This window comes from Onychostruthus taczanowskii, unplaced genomic scaffold (assembly GCF_017590055.1).
Source record: "Onychostruthus taczanowskii isolate IOZ18803 unplaced genomic scaffold, ASM1759005v1 scaffold68, whole genome shotgun sequence".
Classification (NCBI taxonomy): Eukaryota; Metazoa; Chordata; class Aves; order Passeriformes; family Passeridae; genus Onychostruthus; species Onychostruthus taczanowskii.
The window spans coordinates 3,964,200-3,984,632 of NW_024504566.1; the positions used below are offsets into that span (position 1 = coordinate 3,964,200).

Here is a 20,433-nt window from a genome sequence, read left to right on the forward strand (position 1 = left end):
ATGGATTATGCATCAATATGTGTTTTGTTTGGCAGGACGAATGGGAGCTGGAGAAAAGAAAAATGCCTGCAATGTCCAATATAGACGGCCCTTTGGCTGTGCAGTCCTCAGTATCGCAGATTTGCTGGCAGGAGATTCAAAGGATGACCTTGTCTTAAAAGTCTACATGTAAGAAATATTTTTTTTCTTATTTTTGAAAGTACCTTAGAGTCATTTGCATCAGAATCAGTGGTGTTAAATGCAGTGTGACTAAATAGCTCTAGTTCCTTTCTTTTCCAAAAATGCACAGTAGCTGGCTTTTTTTCCCTTTTTTTTATCACAGTGTGGAAATTTTGGCTAGTACTACAGGTATGTTTATAAAGTGGGATAATAGTAAAGGCCACATCCTTTGAGGTATTTGTGTATGTATCAGCATTTTCACATTATTCTGGAGCTCTCTTATTATGGCAACATAAAGTGATTTTTGGACTTATTTAAGTGCCTTGTGCTACCAAGGCATCTAGTGGAAGTACTTTGTAGCTACAGAAAAAAAAAGCAGGCAGAGTATCTTTGTGTGAAATAAAGCAACTACATAACGGGGATAACAAAAATATAGAAAGCAGTTAGTGCTGGAGAATGAAAAATCAAAAGTAGGTTTAAAAGCGAGTGCTTGATTAGATAGTGGATTTTGGCTGATAGCAATTGGCAGAAAGTTCATTTTTCTAGTAGCAAGCAACTCAATGCATGCAATTTCCTGCTGATCTTGGGCAGTATAGTAAGAACTGTTTTGTGCAGTGGTCTGGTGTAATTGCATATACCTGGGACACGTATTGGCACATGTATGAGAGAGTTGTGCCCTTCCCAGGGGTAGCACTCAAATCTTGAAGGCATGGGTGTCTTTCCTCTGTCTCCATCTGTGGTGAATTAGAGCTGCTGGAATCAGTGCTGCAGAACAGCAGCTTAGTGCAACACTGGGCAGGTGGGCTGGCTCTCATTTAGACTCCCAGAACATTAAAGTCAGATAAATGTTCACTCTTGGTTAACAAATTGTTAGTTTTATCTGCCTAATATATTTTGGGTTTTTAAAAAAAATTGCCTGTTTGTTTTAAGATAACAAAAACAATGGTAGAAGAATTATCACTAGAAATCAGATTTAATACTCAGGCTAACTCAACTCTAGACTTTGATCATTAGAACACAGTCAGGTTTTCCTTATGGAAAACCAGCTGTTTTCCAAGTGTATACTGAAATGTAATTTGCTCTTTCATTGACTGCCTTCTGAAGATAACAACCTTTTTAAGTAACTTTGAAGTGTATAGCACAGATTTTCCTGTTTACTAAGACCAGCTCTTAGTCCTGTGGTTTTTTTTAGAGTGACACAAGATAGACTTCTGTGTGGGTTAGTCCTGAAGGATAGATCTATACAGAAATGAACTTGGATATGGCTGAGTTCCTCAACATAGTTGTTCCTATCTTTCTCCTAGCTTTTGCCACACGAAGCAGGTATTTCATGGTGCCTCTCTCAAATGTTAAGGTCACTGTTTCCATTGAGACAGGCAGTTTGATGGGGCTTTGGTAGCTCCTATTGTGTTATTTGCTTCTTTCTAAAGAGAATTTATTTAGGGATATGTTGTGAAGCTGGTCTGATAAACCTGTGTTCACATTTCAGAATTAAGAAAGTTATAATTTTTCTAGGTGCAACACAGAGAGTGACTGGTATCAGATCCATGAAAATATCATTAAAAAGCTGAATGCACGTTACAACTTGACAGGCTCCAATGCAGGTGAGTAATTTGCCACCTTTCTCTTTGCATTTTTAGGGGTTTCTTAGTTTGCAAATGAAGTAGCTCTATTGTAGAAAGACTAATATCTATGAAAGAAACATTTTTGCACATAGAGAAAAATATAGTCGGATGAAAATGTACAATACTGCTGTTTGTGTGCACCTTTAAAAATAAAAAAATCACTAAATTTTTTTCAAGGACCTATATAATATAAATTTCTATTCTGTACTGAGGAGTTACAATTTGCTGGAGTTCAGTTCTGGAGCTGATCAAATTATTGATCCATATAGCCTGAGGTTTCTGCTTTGCATTTTCACCAGGAATATAATATTTGCCATGGACATTAGTGTCATGTTTTAGGAATGGTATTCCCCGGTTTAGTACTCACACTAAAAAGAAAACCACGAGCCACTCTCCTGCCCCCTCTGGTGGGATATGCAAAAGGCAGAGATCCTGAGGTGACATAAAAACAATTTACTAGAAAGAGCAATGAGATAAGAAAAAACCCAGAAACACCAGCAATATTATTAACAAAAGTGTACAAAAGAGGGTGATTCACATGCAAATGCTCACCTAGGACAGCAATCAACAATGGTAGATGAGTTTCCCCTCCCTCCAGGCTCTCTCTTGACCTGTAGCCCCACCTCTCCTTCCTGGAAGCCAGAGTTCCTTCCCCACCGTCCATGATGTAGCTGCTATAGAACAGCAACCTAGACAAGCCCGCAGGGATCCAGAACTCACCCCTCATGGCCAAAACCACAATTATATATTGCACTTCAGAAAAACATGAATGTACATTCTGCATTCCTGCTGGTAGCTTTGCATTCCAGCTGAGCAAGATGCAGAGTTGTAATTTCAGAGCATACCAATAGTTCTCACGGTCAGCTGTTTGTTACTGGACTGTCTGAGATAAATTTGTGTGTGAGACTTGAGGAATGGGACACAACTGACCTTTATTATTATGAGATGGTGGTTTGACTCACAGGAGATGTTGGATTTCCATTTTTTGTTTTCTTTTTTTAATATCAATTTGCTAACTTTTTCTGAATTCTCTCATTCAAAGGGGGCATCAAACTTGAAATGAAACCTGAAGTGGGGGCTTATGAGTCTATTGTCCCTGTATTCAAATGTTGTTTTTTCCTGTGAAATGTCAATTAGTTGAAATATGACCATAGAAAATCTAATTTTCAAGGTTCCAGTATGTCGTATTAGTAATGCCTTTCATGTAGCAGACTTCTTGCTTCTTTAACTATCTGTATTGTACACTGCAGGCTTCTTTAACTTAATTTTAAGCACAATTTTTATCTTGAAAATGTATGTTTAACTATCTTGAGAGGATAACCAAGAAGCACATAAAAGCTCATTTATCAAGATTGAAGTTATACATTTAACCATTTCTAATTTGATTATTTTCTCATATAGAATCTAGCCAAATATATACGTATATTTAAGGTTTAGAATATCATGGATCTTATTGGACAATAAGTATAAAAATCATGTACTGAAAATAGGTTATATTACTGAGTAAGTTTAATGTTTGGCTTCTTAAATATGTTAATCACATTCATCAAGTAAAACATATTCTTGGTCGTTCTGTCCATATAATATGTGCTTACTCTGTGATACGTTGCTAATCCTATTCTTCTCTCATGAAATTAAAGTTCACAGTTAAATGTGCAGTCCTAAGGAGACATTGGATAAATTGGAATACTCTTAATTATGTGAATATTCAATGTGAAAGACGTGGCACATGAATTTTTTTACATGTTGCAGGAGGTTGTAAACTAAAGATAGCAAATGGAAGATTAGCTGCATTTTGAAAAGGATTATCAGGGTAAGGGAGGCAAAGAGGGAAGAGCAGCACAGAATTCCAGCAGTGGATGTGAAGGTTGGAGAGAGAAAGAAGAAGTGAGCAGTAATGTCACTTTGAGCACCGAGCAAGAGAAAGATAAACTATGGAAGGTTATTTATAGCACACACATGAAATTCATTCTCCTGTGACTCCTTAGCAGCATGAAAAAGCACTTGCAGGGTTTTTTGCAATATGTTCAGATACTTCTGCTGACACCTCATGGAAAATATTTTTGTTACACTACTTTTTATTTTTCATTTGCTGTCTTTTTCTGTGATAGTGTTCTGTGTCTGGTTCTGAAGCCTCATTAGCTTTGGCTGCCACCTTGGTGTTGTCAAAAAAGGATAACACCTTGCATTACAGGAGAGAGGAGTCTTTTCTCTCCCTTAGGAGCTGTTGTAGGTATGAGCCAGATGTAGGAACACTTGATTTTTTTGGTTTATATCACACTTGCCCTTTCCAAATCACCTTGAATACTTCGAAAAGACTTGGAAAGGAAGCATGGTAAAAACAACAGTAAAGATGCTTCAGACTATTGTCTGTTCTCTAAGCTTGTTCCCTCTTCATATTTCTGTACAGTTTCTTTCAAGTCAGGAGATTTTACATGCTTCAGTTCCCACAAATTGTTGTGTCCTGCTAAAATAGTTTATCAGGTAGTTCATAATGTTCTTCAAGAAAAAAAAATCTTCCAGTTTTTGTGGCAATCTAAAAAGGAACTCAAAATGTACTTTGAGTGTCTTGCATGTAAAATGCATAGTGACATACTATAGCATTTTATTTGCCACTCAATGCCCCACTGCCAAAAACTTACCTTTTCTGCTTCAACACATGACAGCTCTTAAGTGCAGAATTCTCTTGCATCTAATTCTCAGCTTGTGTCTAAAAAGGATCAAATAAAGGCAAATGACTGTCATTTGTTTATAAAGCCCCAAAAGGAGCAGGGCACAGATGTTCATCCCCTTTCCTCTTCTCAGGGGTGCAGAAATGGAAGGAAGGATGTACTCTCATGGCTAATTTAGTATCCTTTGCTGAAGTGGGAACTGGAATGTGTTTTCTGTATGAATTTCCAGTCTAACAGAGTGGAGTAGCAGGCAGTGGATGCAATTCCCATTCACCACTGGTCTTTGCAGCTGGTGTAAGGCATCACATTACTGGAAAACACCTGGTTGCCTGGTGTAAGAGATCAAATGAATATTGCAAAGGCCAAATTGTACAACCTTTGCTGCATTTAGTAGCTTTGTTATTTCTTACATGAAGTTTCTGGTATTTTTGGAATGCCATTGTTACACAAACCAGACTTCGGTCATATCTGGAGCACAGCTGGCCGTAAAATCTATTTTTTGTATAATATTTTTTTCTTCGAGTCAGAAGCTGGTTACTTTGTTTTAAAATGCAAAAAGCAGTGGGAAACCTAATATTCCTGCATAGATGTCACACTTAATTGCATCAATTTTATGAGGAAAATAGCACATTTCTATTTTTGTATCTGTAGAATCAGAGATCTGATTTGGAAAAGGATTTTCAGTCAGTCTTGCATGTCCCAGATGATCATGTAATTGCTTGGCTTCTCCAACTTCCCTGCAGCAACTATTCAACTTTGTATATGATCTGAAAATATTCATGATACCATGGGGAAGGTGGAAGTTGCTCTAAAGCCTTCTGAGCAGTGCATAATTTTCTTAAGTGTGATCTATATTCATGTCCTCTTACCAATCTCTCAGAGGAGAGATTTGAACCTGGATCTCATGATATATGCGAATGTTCTCCCCAGTGAGTTATCTCATAAAAATCATATTTAAATGTCGATGAAATGCACTACAAATTTCTTTTTCTTCACATTCCTATGAAATGGAGACTGAATTACTTACTTTTAAGGGGATGCAAGACATTGTTTTACTCTGTTTTTCCCTTTAGGCTCCTAATAGTCTCAAGTGTAAGTTTCTCTGTAAATGCTGATTAGGATTTCCTTATAACAAGTGTTGAAAAGTTGCATGTGTCTCATGCAATAATTCTTGGAAGCTGAGGAAGGGATACATGTGCTTTTCAGCTGTGACAGCAAAGGAGGTAAAAATCCTTTCATGTCCTATAGAGATTAAATTACTGATGTAAGAAATTATAAACACCTCTAGCTGCTCTGTAGCTTTGAACTTGTGTGGAGTCCATGAAAATAACTAATGTAGTGGGAAAGTCTTTCCCTGTGCCATTATCTTGGAATGTTCTGATGAACTAGACAAGAGTGGTGTAACAAAATTGCATTTATACTGAGTGCAGCATGGTTTATTCTGTGGCACCAATAGCAAACTTACTTTGCAACTCCACTGGGAGCACTGTTAATTATACATTAACTTTAATTGATGTGAGTGCTTGAAAGTAGAATTCCTTGATTGAAGCATGGTGAACTTGAAGCCCATGTGCTGACAGATGTTTGCTGACACTACCACCATGAGGAAGGACAGTCTATCATCATAAGGAAGAAAGTTACTCATGAGATCATACAGTAAGCTAGGCTGGAAGAGTCCTCAGGAAATTATGTGATCTGACACCAGCAGAAAGAGGAACACACCTCAAAGTGAGATCAAACTTTTTTGAAGTTCATTGAGGTTGCTCATTCAAAGGCAAATAATTTTAATTTTAATTCAGCCAATCTAAAGTAAGTTTCATAGAACATGCTTCAGTTTAGGGAACTATTTTTATGTCATATGTGGGACCTTTTTCCCCCAGTATACCAGTCACTTGCCACTAACTCTCAGTCTGGCTCAGTGGTCATATAAGGGTTGGTCAGAAAACACATGAGGTAGAGCAGCCCACTGCATGAACTCATCTGACAAGATGTAAGTTCTGCTATGCCAGTGGAGACAGTTGGTTGCAAACAGTGATATGTGCTTTGGGGCTTTCTCATGCCTGTTTACCTGCATTCAGCAGCCCCTTGGCACGCTGATGATATCGTTTCTCCATGGTTACTGTCAAACACTGAGACATTTAAGGGAACAAATACTTTGTCTGTTTCATTTCCTCTTTCACAAAAAGTAAGCTTTGGTTTGCAAATTCCTTGGTTTGAAGGAAGGAATAGGAAGGAAGCCTGTTAGAGTAATTTTTTACCTTGCAGGGGAGAAACTGCAGAGGCCCCTTAATCAGGGAGCATCATTTATTCACACCTGTGAAATGAAGAGCTACAGAAGATCAAATGCAGCAAGGAATTGCAAGCTCAGTATAAGTCTACAATAAAAAAAAAACAAACAAAACCAATACGTATAAAACAATATCTTTTTAATTAAAATATATATATTTATATATATATTAGAATATACATTTAGAATATTTTTATTTTACTAAAATGTATATAGTATTAAATTAAAATATATATAAAATACAATAAAAAATTTTAAAATGAAGGAGTAGAGCTGTGGTAACATGAAGTATTTTCTAGATACCAGAAATAACTGTGACTGTGTTTGCATAACACTACCCCAGCAGTTCACAGCATTGCCACACTCAGAGATGTTGCAAGGAGAGCTTTTTCCTGTGAACCAGCACAAGAAATCTCAGATGGGAAACTAAATGTGCATTCCCTGCTAGGAACAGCTATGAGTTTTAGCCAAAAAGAAAGCATAGGCTTACGGTGGAGAATTCACTGGAGCAATGACTGGGGAACAATGAGGAGGAATGATAGCAAGAGAATGATCACATGAACTTCACTGAGAAGATAAAACAGAATGAAGTACATAACTTTTTGGTAACTCCTGGACATATAATTAATCACAGAAAAGATTTCTGATGTTTGTATTTTATCAACAAGGTTCTCAGGTGTCAGCATTGCTTTGAAATGTATTTTTTATCTTCACATCACTAACATTTAAACAGCAAATGCATTTGCTTAGTTACTCTAGTTCTAGGACAATTTATAAGTCTGTCATTTTTAATCTTCGTTTTGTGACAAGGAGATTATGTGTATTCCAGTTTGATGTGTTTAAGAATTGTCACTGAAGGCTGCTGTTTGAAATACATTTAAAATAAGAATACTGCTCTTATGTGCTTCACTAAGTATACAATGAATTAAGGCATTCTTTTTTTGTTCTCAAAAAATGCTAAAGCCAAAAAATTACCCATATAAAAAAATTTGCACATGAAGTATTGTTCCAAGATCATTTGGCCCTGAAGAGATAAGGATGTATTAGGGTTAAATTCATGTTGTTCTCTTAAGTGTTGCTAAAAGACGTTTTCAGAGAAGAATGAAAAATGTGCCATGGTGATACTGCCAGGGAGATCTTCTATTCAGTAGAAACTATGATTTTTTGTTCAAGTCAGTACTGCAATGCTAGAATTATAGAGTCATTTAGACTGAGAAAGGCCTTTAAGATCTTGGAGTTCATTAACCCAGCACTGCCAAGTGGGTCTTTTAAATAACTCCAGGGATTGTGAGCCAAGCACTTCTCTGGGCAGCCTTTTCCAATGCAACTTGTAACTTGAGAGTAGAGATGGACCCCACCTCACTGCAGCCTCCTTTCTGGTGGCTGTAGAGAGGGATGAGGTTTCCCCTCAGCTTCCTTTCCTCCAGATTAAATAACCCCAGCTCCCCCAGCTGCTTTTCATAGAAATTTTGTTCCAAGACCCCTCACCGACTCTGGACACGCTTCAGCACCTCAATTCGCTTCCTGTGGTGAAGACCTCAAACCTGAGCACAGGATTTGAGGTGTGGCCTCACCAATGCCAAGAACAGGGGAACAAACACTGCCCTGGTCCTGCAGGACACACTGTTGCTGTATGTGATTCAAGTGGCACTCAATTTAAATCCTCAAATTCCTAGCTAAGGCTGCATAATAACAATAGCTGCTTCATATTTCTGTCTTGGAGTTGTATTATGTTTTTATAAGCCTTTTCCAAAAATTTGTTCTACTTGTTGGGTTGTGTTGACTTCCTTCATTTCATCCACTAAAAGAATACCAAGTCTTAACACTATTTCAAATAATTAATACGGAACACATACACATGATTTTAACTTCTTCAAAGAATATATTTATAAGTTCTTTACAATTGTTACCTAGGTTTTATGTTGGTGGGGATTTGATTTTTAACATTTTGTTCGGGTACATCTGTTTCCTTTGAAATAAGACCCATAATTGGAATGCAAATAGCTAAATTTCTAATGCAATTCTGTTTGCATGAAGAATACACTTCATGAAGGAGAAAACAATAAGTGTTTCCTTGGAAGCTTTTGTCTGTTATCTGCATTAAAAGCAATATAAATCACTTATAATTGTAGAATTGTGTACTTTGCACACTCCACAATATTTTAACTAGCCATCTAGTTTGTAAAAATATAATTTAAAAAAGTTTTGTGCAAGATGGTTTACCTTTGCAGTATAACACTGTACTGGGCAAATGGGTGCTGGCATCCTCAGTGACTTGTTAATAGAAAAGGGCAGCAGTGGGCTTGCTAAAGCAAGAACTGCAGACAATATTTCTGAAATTTTTATTTTCTTTATATTGTAGTTAGACTAGATGCTTATAATAGTAACTTAGCCTTTTGGTCCTTTATCCTTCATCTTGTGGTAAGTCTGGCAAGAAATACTTGAGGTTCTATCGTCTACCCTGTAAAGAAATTCCAAGCCAGTTTTCCTGTGACAGCTAAATCTCATTTGCATTTAAGGGTTTCTGTTCCATTTGAGGAAGAAAAACATCCCTACTTTATACACTTGAGGGCATTTCTGACAAAAGTCTTGACAAAAGAGCTCCAAGAAAGCTGTCAAAGTGTTGAAATGGCATTCAAGCATTCTTTTTTTAGTGAGCTAAACCCCGGAATTTAAAGCTGAGGGAAAGAGGAGTTCAGAGTTCTATTTGATAATTCAAATTAATCAGAATGAAGTCTTCAAAAAGGCCATCAAGGACTGAATTTAACTCTCCTTTTTTATCTCTCTATTCCCAGATTGTAATTGGTGGGATTTTCTACATAGAGTTTTCTGTGGCCGAGATTTATACAACTGTTTGTCCCAGATCACATTAAATCAGTAAACCGTCTGTTTGTGCAAACCTACTGGTTTTACCTTTTTACCTTTGCACTTAAAACACTACTGGAAATGGGAACACCTGTAAGCTCTCAAAAAGCTTTAACATCCTTAGGCAGCCTTATTTGGACAGGTGCCTTATTTTATTACTTTTCTTAAAATACAAACAGTGCTGAATAACATTCTGTCTGAGGTTCGGTTTGGTTTTTTGTGGGTTTGGTGTTTTTTTTGTTTTTTTTTTTTTTTTTTTTTTTTTTTTTTTTCTTTTCTATCAGTTTTCTGAGCAGCTGCTAGGCATTTTCTTGTTAATATGATCTTGGATGGATTCTCTGCTGCCAGCAGATAGAAGCTGACTGTAAATTATTTCTCCTGCCCCCAGAAGCTCAAATGCAAATAAAGGGTCTATAAGCATAATGAACAGATGCCTTTTCTTATAACTAAGTGCAGAAATCAATAATGCAGTACAAAAGCTGTTTGAAGGTAAAATGACAAATCTAACAAAAATCTGGGATGCTTATTCAGCAGATTGACAATTTTTTGCATTGTCTTTCATCTGAATAATAAAAATAATCTGTCTTGTGTTGAAATTTAGTACAAGTTAATAGTAAGGAATGTCATGTGTTTGCGAAAGAAATAAAAGCATATCTATTTGCAGTTCCTTACAGAAGATTGTTGTAGTAGTTTAAAACTGGGGTAAATAAAGAAGAATAGCTAACACAAGAGGTTTTAATTATCAATGGGGAGGTAATTAAAGCTTTTTTTTTTTGAGGGGACAAAGCTAGACTACATACCTTATTAAAAAAAATGTGCCAGTCCTTCAGAGACTGGATAATCATTTTTGCTGTTATGTTTTAGCTCCTAATGTTCTAGAAATGGAAAATGTATAGTTATGAAGTTTTTGATGGCTCCCAGGTGTAATAAATGATGTAGTCGTCCTATCAACCACTATCAGATGGAATGTATGGTGACATGCTGCAGATGTCTATTCTGCAGATCTCTATTCTGCTTTGTCTGTGAACAGCTGTCCCATCACAAAATGCTCTATTTTTTTTCTAAAACTAATAATTTTGCTGTGTGCAGTCCCCCTGCTGTTGGCAGGGATGCAACCCACTAGATCAGGTTGCCCAGAGCCCAGTTTAACCTGGCTTAGAACACTTCCAGGAATGGGACATCCACAATTTCTCTAGGCATCTTTTTCAGTGACTCACCACCCTCACCATGAGGAATTTCTTCCTAACATTTAACCTAAAGCTCCTCTCTTTTGGTTTAAGGGTGATGTGTTTCAACTTGTGAGGTCCTCTTCAATCTACTTTGTTTTGCAATATGCCTGAGGGAGTCCCTCTTAAGCTGAATCTGCACCCTTCTGAAAAATCTGAATGTGATGTGTCAGTGTGTTTTAAATGATGTTAGTTAATGCTTGTTGATATTCAGTTAATAATAAGCTCTGTTAATAATAAGCATACAAACTCTAGGCCCTTGCAAAATGTGAATTATTCCACCTTTTTTAAAGTACCTCTTCCCCATGATTTTTATTACATTTGTGTGGTTCCTCAGTCATGATGGGTGTCTACTTTATTTAGCAAGCGTATGGCATTTTTATAAACCCATGGATATGGGATTGCTGTGGCTTGCAACAGGCCACAGGCTTTGTGTTTAGCTGACAACAAGGTCCTCTTTACCAATCTGGCTTTGGCTGGCTAGACTTGTCTTAACCTGCATTGTTCTGACAGGAGATTTGTTCTGACTTGTAAAAGTCATATATCTAATGACAAAATAATTTGTTAAAATAATAATGCCTTATTATAGCTCTTGCTTAGTATTGTGCAGTCGTGTGGTGTATGTATGCTTTAACAAATAGCTATGACATGTAATTACTCAGTGTAGAGTTAACTAGCTATAGCCCTAGACTAAAATGGAAGACAGAAGAGTAAAGACATATCACCATAACACACCTTGAAAGTATTGGCATAGGATGATACTAGAGGCCTGTGAACAGCTCACCAGTGGCCAGTTATTGGTCATCAAATAGTGTGAGCTTGAGAGCAGAGTGAAACCAGTTCCAGGGGAAACCCTTTGATATCCAGTACGTTTCTTTTGCCCATCTCAATATCCTGAATGTAACAAATCGTGGGGAATTCAGGCAACCTGTTCTGTAACGTGGGTATCACACCTCAGTATGCCTCTTATGATTTTATGTCCTTAATGGAGTGTAGCCTGGATGTCTTGAAAAATTAGTGGAGCTTTGACAGATCAATCTGAATGCTTACCTGGGAATTGTGTTTTCTCATTGATCCCAACTTTAGTATTGCACAGGAATTATCAGTTCTACTTCTTGTCAATTCCTTTTTGTTTGACAGCTGAGCCTTCAGTGGCAAGACTGTTAACTTGAAGGCTTGATTATTGGAGGTCCTTCAGATTTCCTTCTCTGTGCATCCTTGCTTTGTTTCCATTCTGGTTGACTTTCACTCTTTCCTATGTACTGGCCTCTTTACACCATATGACATTTTTAAGTAAATTTGTGATCTGTAATCCAGTGTTCTTAATTTTTCTGAAAAGCTGGGGAATGCATGCCATTTATATTCTAAAGATGCATTTAAACTATAGGTAAAATGACTAACCTGTGTTTCAGGTGTGTTCACTGAGAGATTTTTTGATGCTTTTGGACGTATAAAGATGACTCCTCATTTTCTAACAATGAATGCCATGAAATATAGACCTCCATATCTTTCTTGCCTTGCATGAGCAAGTACTTCAAATCCTTGACAGATAGGTTTTTTTTTTCCAAGTTAAAACTGTTTAGCCATTGATGAGGTTTTTTTGACATCTGCTTTTAAAGTTAAATAAAATTCTTCAAGGGAATCTGTGAAATTTGTATTGAAAGAAAATGGAATTTGGAGTCTTCAACTTTTGTTTAGAAAACACAATAACTTTACACCAGGTGGTGTACAATATCTGATTAACGGTTGGTGTGATCTGTAATAATAGCAAATGGGATTTTCAGGCTTCCAAGGAAACAGTGCAATGGAGGCATTTGAGGGCATGATTATACATGTCTATGTATAACAATTTCTTAAAATATAAAAGCAGCAAGATTGGGGGTGGGCTAAATATCCATATTTATCAGGGAGCTATACCCAGCCTAGCTCTTCCCATACAGAAATGAAAAACCTTTCACCTGCTCTAACAGAGCCTAAATTTTGCCTGTATGGCTTTGTACCAAGCTTCTGTACTGTCAGCTAGCCATGGTGTGGTTTGTTTTCTCACCTGCCCAAATAATGATTGTCACTTCTTCCTAAAGGTCGTTCACTGTATAACCTTAGAACAAATTCTGCTACAAAATAATTAATATCTATGGCATTAAACACAGTCCTTAAAATAGAAAATACTTCACTGAATGCTTTTCCTTGTAAGATTTGTTTATGTACCCAGTTGGAGATGTGTAGGCGAGCTGTTTTTCATGAGAAGGAAAGTTTGGTCAGAGTATCACATTCTCCGGAGTTGCCAAAATAAGAAAATGTAAGCGTAGGTAAGGGAAAAAATATAAAAGTTGTCATGGTAATTATATATCTGATCTGCAGGAGCCTGGACTGGCAGTACATAGTACAGAGTTTTGAGTCCTGATTTTAGGAACTGCCAGACTTCAAGTAAATTTATTCAGTTGAACAGTAATATGGTTGTAGGGAAAATTTCTTTCAAAGCTGAAAGGACTGATGACCTTGTTGTTCAGTCCGTGTTGCACATTTTATTTGCTCCAGCTTAATCTCAAGTTCATTATGACTCTTCTTCTAAGTTGTCTATTTGTCTCCAGTTGTTGAGTGTACACAAAGAGTTTGCTTTTATCTTCTCCTTGATCTTCATGTTGACACATGATATGCTGTATAATGCTGAAGGTCAGGCAAGATTAATCTTTACGAGCTGTATCATTCTGACACTTGCCTCAGGGATTATATTCAAAATAACCAAAAGGCATGCCTGTTGCTTTTGTTAATCTCAACTGTAATGAAGTATGCTCTTTCCAATTTATGTGTATACTGCAGATAAAGTAGAAGAAGTTATACTTCCTTTGTTCTAGAGGAATCAAAATTGGAAAATTATTATATAGCCACCCTTGCCTTTTGCATGTCTTCATTCAAACATAAGAAAGAGTGTGATTGATTAAATCTGATAAATGTCGAACAAAAATTGTAATTTCAGTCATGAAATTACTGTTCCTAAGGATACCAATTATGCTATATTAGCTTACTAGAATTTTTTTCTTCAGATTTTGGATGAATAAATTGCATAACTCTGAGGTGATATAAAGTGATACACTGTGATGAGACTTGTGTGTTTCACCCATAGCTCAGGACCATTGCATGTGCACTTTTTCTTGCAAGTCAATGAAGGCAGGATTTTGTTGAGGGAAGTGAAAAATTAAAATGGTAGCAAATACTCTGATTGAAATTTCTCCAAAGTGACCTCTTTCTAGTTCTCTTTGTAGTTAAAACATTAGTCCATCCCTACTGATATAATTTTCATTCATATCATTGTGGTTCAGTTACACATCAGTAATAATTTGCAAATGTTTTCATAGGTAGTGGTTTTCAAGTCTTTACTGTTTTTTTGATGTTGATACCCTTCACAAATACACTTCAGAATTAAAGGGAGTTGGCTTCCTCTGAATTTCCTGTTCTCAAGAATGCATATATACTTGCAAATATATAACATTTTTAAGAAGTACTGATAATAATCTTGAATGTGTGATTTGTCATTGTTTTTCTCTTCATTTTCAGGCCTGGCAGTTTCTCTTCAGTTGCTTCATGGAGACATAGAACAAATTAGGAGGGAGTATACATCCAGATTTACCCATGGAGTATCCATAACAAGGAAATTAGGTTTTTCCAATATTATAATGCCTGGTAAGTTAAAGAGAAAACTATCCTAATAAGCAGTAAAAGAAATAACTTATGAGAAATTACGTGATTTTCAAATGAATGATGTATTCTGAAACTTCTTAAACAGTACCCAACAGTACCCAAGACTTTTATATTACCATTTTTTCATAAAGATAGAAGAAAACTGTGTCCCAGTGGTCCCATTACATTATGTTGTATAGTTGCTATGCCAGTGTTAAAAAAGCTTATGGCTATAGCAGCCTTTTTTGAGAGATGGAACCTCACTTTATAGAAGTGAAGATGACTGAATGCAAGACTGCTGAGCTCTATGCAGGTAAAAAGATAACCAGCAGAACATTTTGTTCATAGGAGGTGGTAGCTTTTTAAATAAAGACTCAAAGAATTTCATTGGTACTGTACAGCTTCTGCTTTCATGAGATTTGTGTCTCCAATAGTGGAAATGGCTGGAAATGGATTATAATATAGATGTAGAGAGTTCATTTTGTGTATATTATATGACAAAATAGGCAAATACTTAAACCAATGCTAAGGAAGGTGGAAAGATTGTGCCAGTGTGACTGTGAAGAAGCAGATATGGAAAGAAGATGGTAGAACAATTTACAGGTACATCCCTGAAATGAAATTTTGTACAAGTTCAGTGGGTTGGTGAAAATTAGGAAGCAAATGTCTCTTTAAAGGAAAAGCACACTTTCAAGCAGATCAGTTTGGCATGATTGTGGTGTTATGTTGTTGCTGAGAAATGTTGCAGGGAGGAGCTCACATCTTAGTTACAGCTGAGTCCACTCATATAATCTTGACTTTCTCAAATGTAAATCATCCTCATGACTTTCAGATTTTTAATAGGGACTAACTTCTTCGTATAAAAATCTGTCTTTGCATTCCTGTGGACCTAAATCAGAACTGAGGCAAGAATAAATAAACTTTCATACTTCACTAATAGAGGAGGTCTTAAATAGGCATTTGAAACTCAGTAATGAGGATCAGCTTTAGCTGTGGGCATGTATTTCTCTTGAACTTCTGCCTGAAACTTGACAACTGAGAATTCACTCTTGTGTGCTTACTGCCAATTAAACATCTGTCCTTCTGCATCCTTGATCAGCACTACTGGTCACTTAAAACATGCACATAACACAAGTTAATAAAACAGTTTCAGCACTACAATGAAAATGACTTCAGTATTTAGAATAATGAAATGCATGAGTCAGGTCCCATTTAAATTGAAGTTAGTTTATATATATATGCCTAATGGAAGCCATTCAATTGAAATTTTATGGCTTATTAGCTAGGCTTTATTTGTTGTCTTACTGTTGGATTTGAAATTGGAATAAAATGGGTGTTGTAGATAGTCTTGCAGATAGCAGTGGAAGCATTTTTACTGAGCACACTGTAACTCCCATTAAGAATAATTTCCCCAGTTATCTATGATTTAGTGACCTGCTGCTCTGTATTATCACATTTGCTAAGTTCTGTAAATAGATCTCTTATCCCTTCATTTTCCACTTGAGAAGTAATGTGATGTACTAAACTGCAAGAAACATGTTATAGCAGAGTACCGTGTAATCTGCTTCTGGAGGGATTTCTTGACTCAGTTTCAAAGGATTATGCAGGTTCACTTTGTCACTGTTTTAGTTCAAAAATAGTATATGGGTTCTGGTATGCTCCTTTCTCAGTCCAATTGTATGCATGATTGAGTTTAAATAATGTACAACTTCTGTGTTTATTGGCATAGAAGGGATTTCTCCTAAAGAGAAATAATCATCTCAGTCTTGCAATGATGAGTTTCAAGGACTAACCAGAGCAGTATGCCCTAGGCCCTGAAATGCCCTCAGCAACCTAGCCTTTGAAATGCTTTTTTAATTTAAAGCTCCCCTTTCATTCTATTTATCTTCTAGTGGGTTTTTTTTTCCCCACAGATAAATTAGAGAACTTCATCTTTTGCCACTAGAAATGGTCATTAATTAGATCTTATTTAATATTTTTGTTGAAAGGGTGTTGCTGTGGCTAATTAGCACTTAGGTTAGTGTTGTGAATAAGACTCTCTTGAATTATTCAATAAGAAATGCTTCATGCTGCTAAACTGCAGTATCTCTCTTAGAAATGCCATATTTTAAGTCTCTCTCCTATTCTGGTATATTTAAACTCTCTCTGACCCTCCTTTTATGTCATACCAATCCTTTTCTCTGAGGAGGTTTTGCTGTGAAAAGTAACTGGGATCAGTATATGTGCCAAACCAGAATTGACAATAATAGTGCATGTTTTTATAGAGTAATGCTTTTTGTGTCACTGCAGCTTGACAGGCTGAAGCCACAAAATACATTATCCAGGACCCTTGGAATTTCTCAATGAAGAACTCCAAGTGTTTTAGGAAATGAAGTAGATGGATGGAAAAAAGTAGATGGCTGTGATACAAAAAGGCTGTGAAATAGGTAACTCATTTTATTCTAGCCAACAAAAGAAGGGCAGGCAGTGAAAGTGTCAACTTGTGAAGATAATCAATATGCATTTTCTAGGTTTGACCAGGATTTCAGGGCAGACTCCATGCAAGCATTGGTAATTTTATTCCAGCATTCTAGTGTAGTTGTCTGCAGGTATACAGCCAATATTCTCAGGGAGCTTGGTACAACACTGAAGGACACCTGTGCTTGCACACTGAGTTTCTGTGTTCACCATTTCCTGAAAACTACATCATTACTTAGTATATAAAATTCAGCATTTGATATTTACAAATGTAGTATACTTTTGAGGAGCACTCTAAGTAAAATTTGCATACATAATAGATAATGAAATGTGAAAGACCTTTTTCTATGCACACTTTTACCAGCTTTTTTTGCTATTTTGTATAGTTCAGTATTATGGAATCTCTTTCCAAATTTGACTTAGAGCACCTGCATCAGTGCATGCCTTCAGTGCTCTTCATGCTCATTTGTTATATATGTGAATGTGCATGTTCTTTGGCACCATTGTGCCAAATATCTAATTCTGTACATAAGCCTGATCACTAATATGTATTGCCTGGAGTTTTTAGAATCGGAATAAACCCCAGCACAGCTGTTTGTCTAAATGAGGACTTGACTGACTTCACTAGATGCCTGTTCTGCCTCCCAGGTGTAAATAGACAACTTTTGTGTGGTGAGCATACATATAGGTGCATGTCTTCCTTTGTTGTGCATTCCAGATCAGAACTGCATCTGCTTTACTTCATTTAAGCTATACTGTTTTTAACAGTGCTAAGTCTATTACTGGTAGTTTACTGGTAGTTGTTGTCTTAACTACTTGGTACATTCAAAGACAAAATCCATTCAGTGTGATACATAAGAACTTAAAATAATCTCATAGTCTTCCTGTAGAATACTTTTTTCACAAAGCAATTCAGTGAGGTCCAAGTCTTCCTTCCTGGAATTTTACCTACAAACTTCCTCTATGCAGCTTTATCTATAGTAATATAACAAGATTGACTTAAAGCAATGGATTTGATTTTGAAAGGCTCCCTGACTTAGAGACAGCAGCTCAAAATGCCTTTATTTATAAAATATACTTTGGTGTGTAAAGAATTGGCCCGTTGGCTGACATCTCAAAAGATTTTCTCAGGTGGATATCAGTTAGGTATCCTTTTTTCAGCTTAGGATCTGAACTGGTGCCATTACCGCTGCTGCTAGCTGATCACCACATGCTTTGATTTAAGGATAAGAGTTAATATTTCTTCCTGTCCATCCAAATTACTAAACTCATATGATATTAGAAGAGGTTAAAGAATTGGTGCATCCCTACAATGTTTCTACCTTGACCAGTGTTTGCCTTGTACAAAAGCTTAGTGTGGTATCTGTACTGGTGTCTAGAGCTGGGCTAGTCAGTTCTGACTGGAGAAGTCTTGGCTTGTAATACTTAACCCAGAATTTTTTGGTCTCTTTCTATTTCTGTGATAAATTTTGACAAATAACATTGCTATTTGTCAAATAGCATTGCTAAACTCTATATGCATCTGCATTATTAATTTTTGTAGAGGAACTTTTATTCTTTCAAACTTGTTTGTCCAAGATGAAAAGCTGCATTTTGTTTCAACATTGTCTTTTTCTTTTTTGCAATTTCTTCTCTTTTAGCAGACAAAACGAGGTGCCTGGGATATTGCCATGCTTTTAAGTTTCCTATGTTAAGCTTTCATATGCTCAATTTAGGAAAAGTAACTGAATTTTTTTACCATTACATCTGCATTGCTTTATGTTTGTCACCTTTTAACTTCATTAGATGTCCTTTTGCTGTCCAGATAAATCTCATCACATCCTGTCCTTCAAAGCTATGAATGTACTAATCATTCTTTCATCTGGATTACTAAAAGGTCTTTTCATGTCCAAGTACACACTCACCAACCTTTCTTACTATTTTCAGAAGCTTTTTAAAATAAAACTAGAAATAGAATCTTTGTCTTTTTATACAAACGGTCTCACAAAATGCTATCTTTGTGATAAACATTCAATATCAATTATGTGATTTTTGACTAGAGGCAGTCATTCTTTCAAAGCATGAAAAAGATTCTGCAAAAATATAAAGGAAGTTATGGAATATGTTGTCCTCATCATGGTAAGTGTCTGTATCTGCCAGTGAGCTTGGAGTTAGTAAAGACCTGTTGATTCTAGGAGAAGAAATCTATGTCTGACACACTTCAACATTTTTCTCCCTTGAGCAGTGGAGTGAATTTTTCCAAACTTTTCTTTATACTATGTGAAGTACAAACAGTTTAAATTTCACTTCTGCTACTGGATATATTAGTTACACAAAATATGTTTGAGCAATATGGTGGAGTAAAGACACACCCTCCATTTTGACATTTCACAAAACTGTAGTACTCTAGGGGGAATATCCTCTGCTTTTCAAATCCTATTTTAATACTTTTTAAAAACTTTAATCCTAGCTGTTGAAGAAATTAACATTTCTACAAGTCACTGGAGAAAAGAAGGATATGATGTGTTTGGTTACAAGACAAGTGCAAGGAACTTGTGTATTGTTTTCCTTCTCCTTTCCATCTCCTCTGTCTTATTTTTTTGGTTCATTACAAATGGAAGGAAAAAATAGAAGAAAACTATGGAAAGGGAAGGCAAGCCAGAATTGAATTGTATTTCCCTTGATTTAAAGTCTCTGGAAATTAGGAATGGGGGAAAAGGTCTTCTGCAGTTTATGGTATTTGAAGAATAAGCTGGCTTTCTACTGGGTATAGAATAAGTAGCAGTGATGCGTGGGAGGTGTATGCAATGATAGTTATGGCTTGGAAGTTTTTCTTTGATAAACTGGGTAAGGAATACTGGCAAATTAACAAATGAATGCTTTAGGTCTATTAAAGTAAACAGTCTTTCAAAATTCTGTTGGAAATATTTTCTTTATTTTGAAGTTAGACAAAGTCAACAGGTCAAAGTTTTCTGTTGAAAAAAGTTTGCCAGTCTTTTATTCCTCACTTGTTTCAAACAGTTTTGTTTACATCTCATTGTTAGAAGGAAGAGAAAAAAGTCACAGAACAATTGGGTATTATGTGGCAAATGTACAGTCCATTTGAAATCTGAAAGTATTTGTTTGAGAATTCCTTGTAAAGGGCATTTCATTTGCTTAATCAGATGTTTTCTGGTGCATCTTAGAGCTTGTTGAATGTTTCTGCAGTAAAGCTGAAAATGCAGATAATGTTCTATTAAAAAATGAAAGTCAGGTAACTGAGGAGGGTACTAAAAAAATCAGTTTATTCATCTCTCATTTAAATGCCCAAGTCTAATTAGTCCAACAATAAAAAGGCAGTGGTGTGACCAAAGTGATCAATGATCCCAAAATCCGAACATATGCAGAGTTGTTTCAATTAAGTTTCCCATATATAAACAAGAATTCCAGTCATAATATATAAAGTAGCTGCTAGTATATAAATAGTAGAAATTGCCTTAATTTTT

The 20,433-nt window shown here is 36.2% G+C and overlaps 1 protein-coding gene across 1 annotated transcript in view; it reads left to right on the plus strand.

The window, feature by feature from the left end:
- The window catches only part of DOCK4 (dedicator of cytokinesis 4), a 161,470-nt gene that overhangs the window by 52,695 nt on the left and 88,342 nt on the right, over nt 1–20,433 (plus strand). The window contains exons 12-14 of the mRNA XM_041421047.1: nt 36–168; nt 1,675–1,763; nt 14,390–14,515. Of these exons, the coding sequence (XP_041276981.1) occupies nt 36–168; nt 1,675–1,763; nt 14,390–14,515 (348 nt within the window). The remainder of the gene's footprint in view (nt 1–35; nt 169–1,674; nt 1,764–14,389; nt 14,516–20,433) is intronic.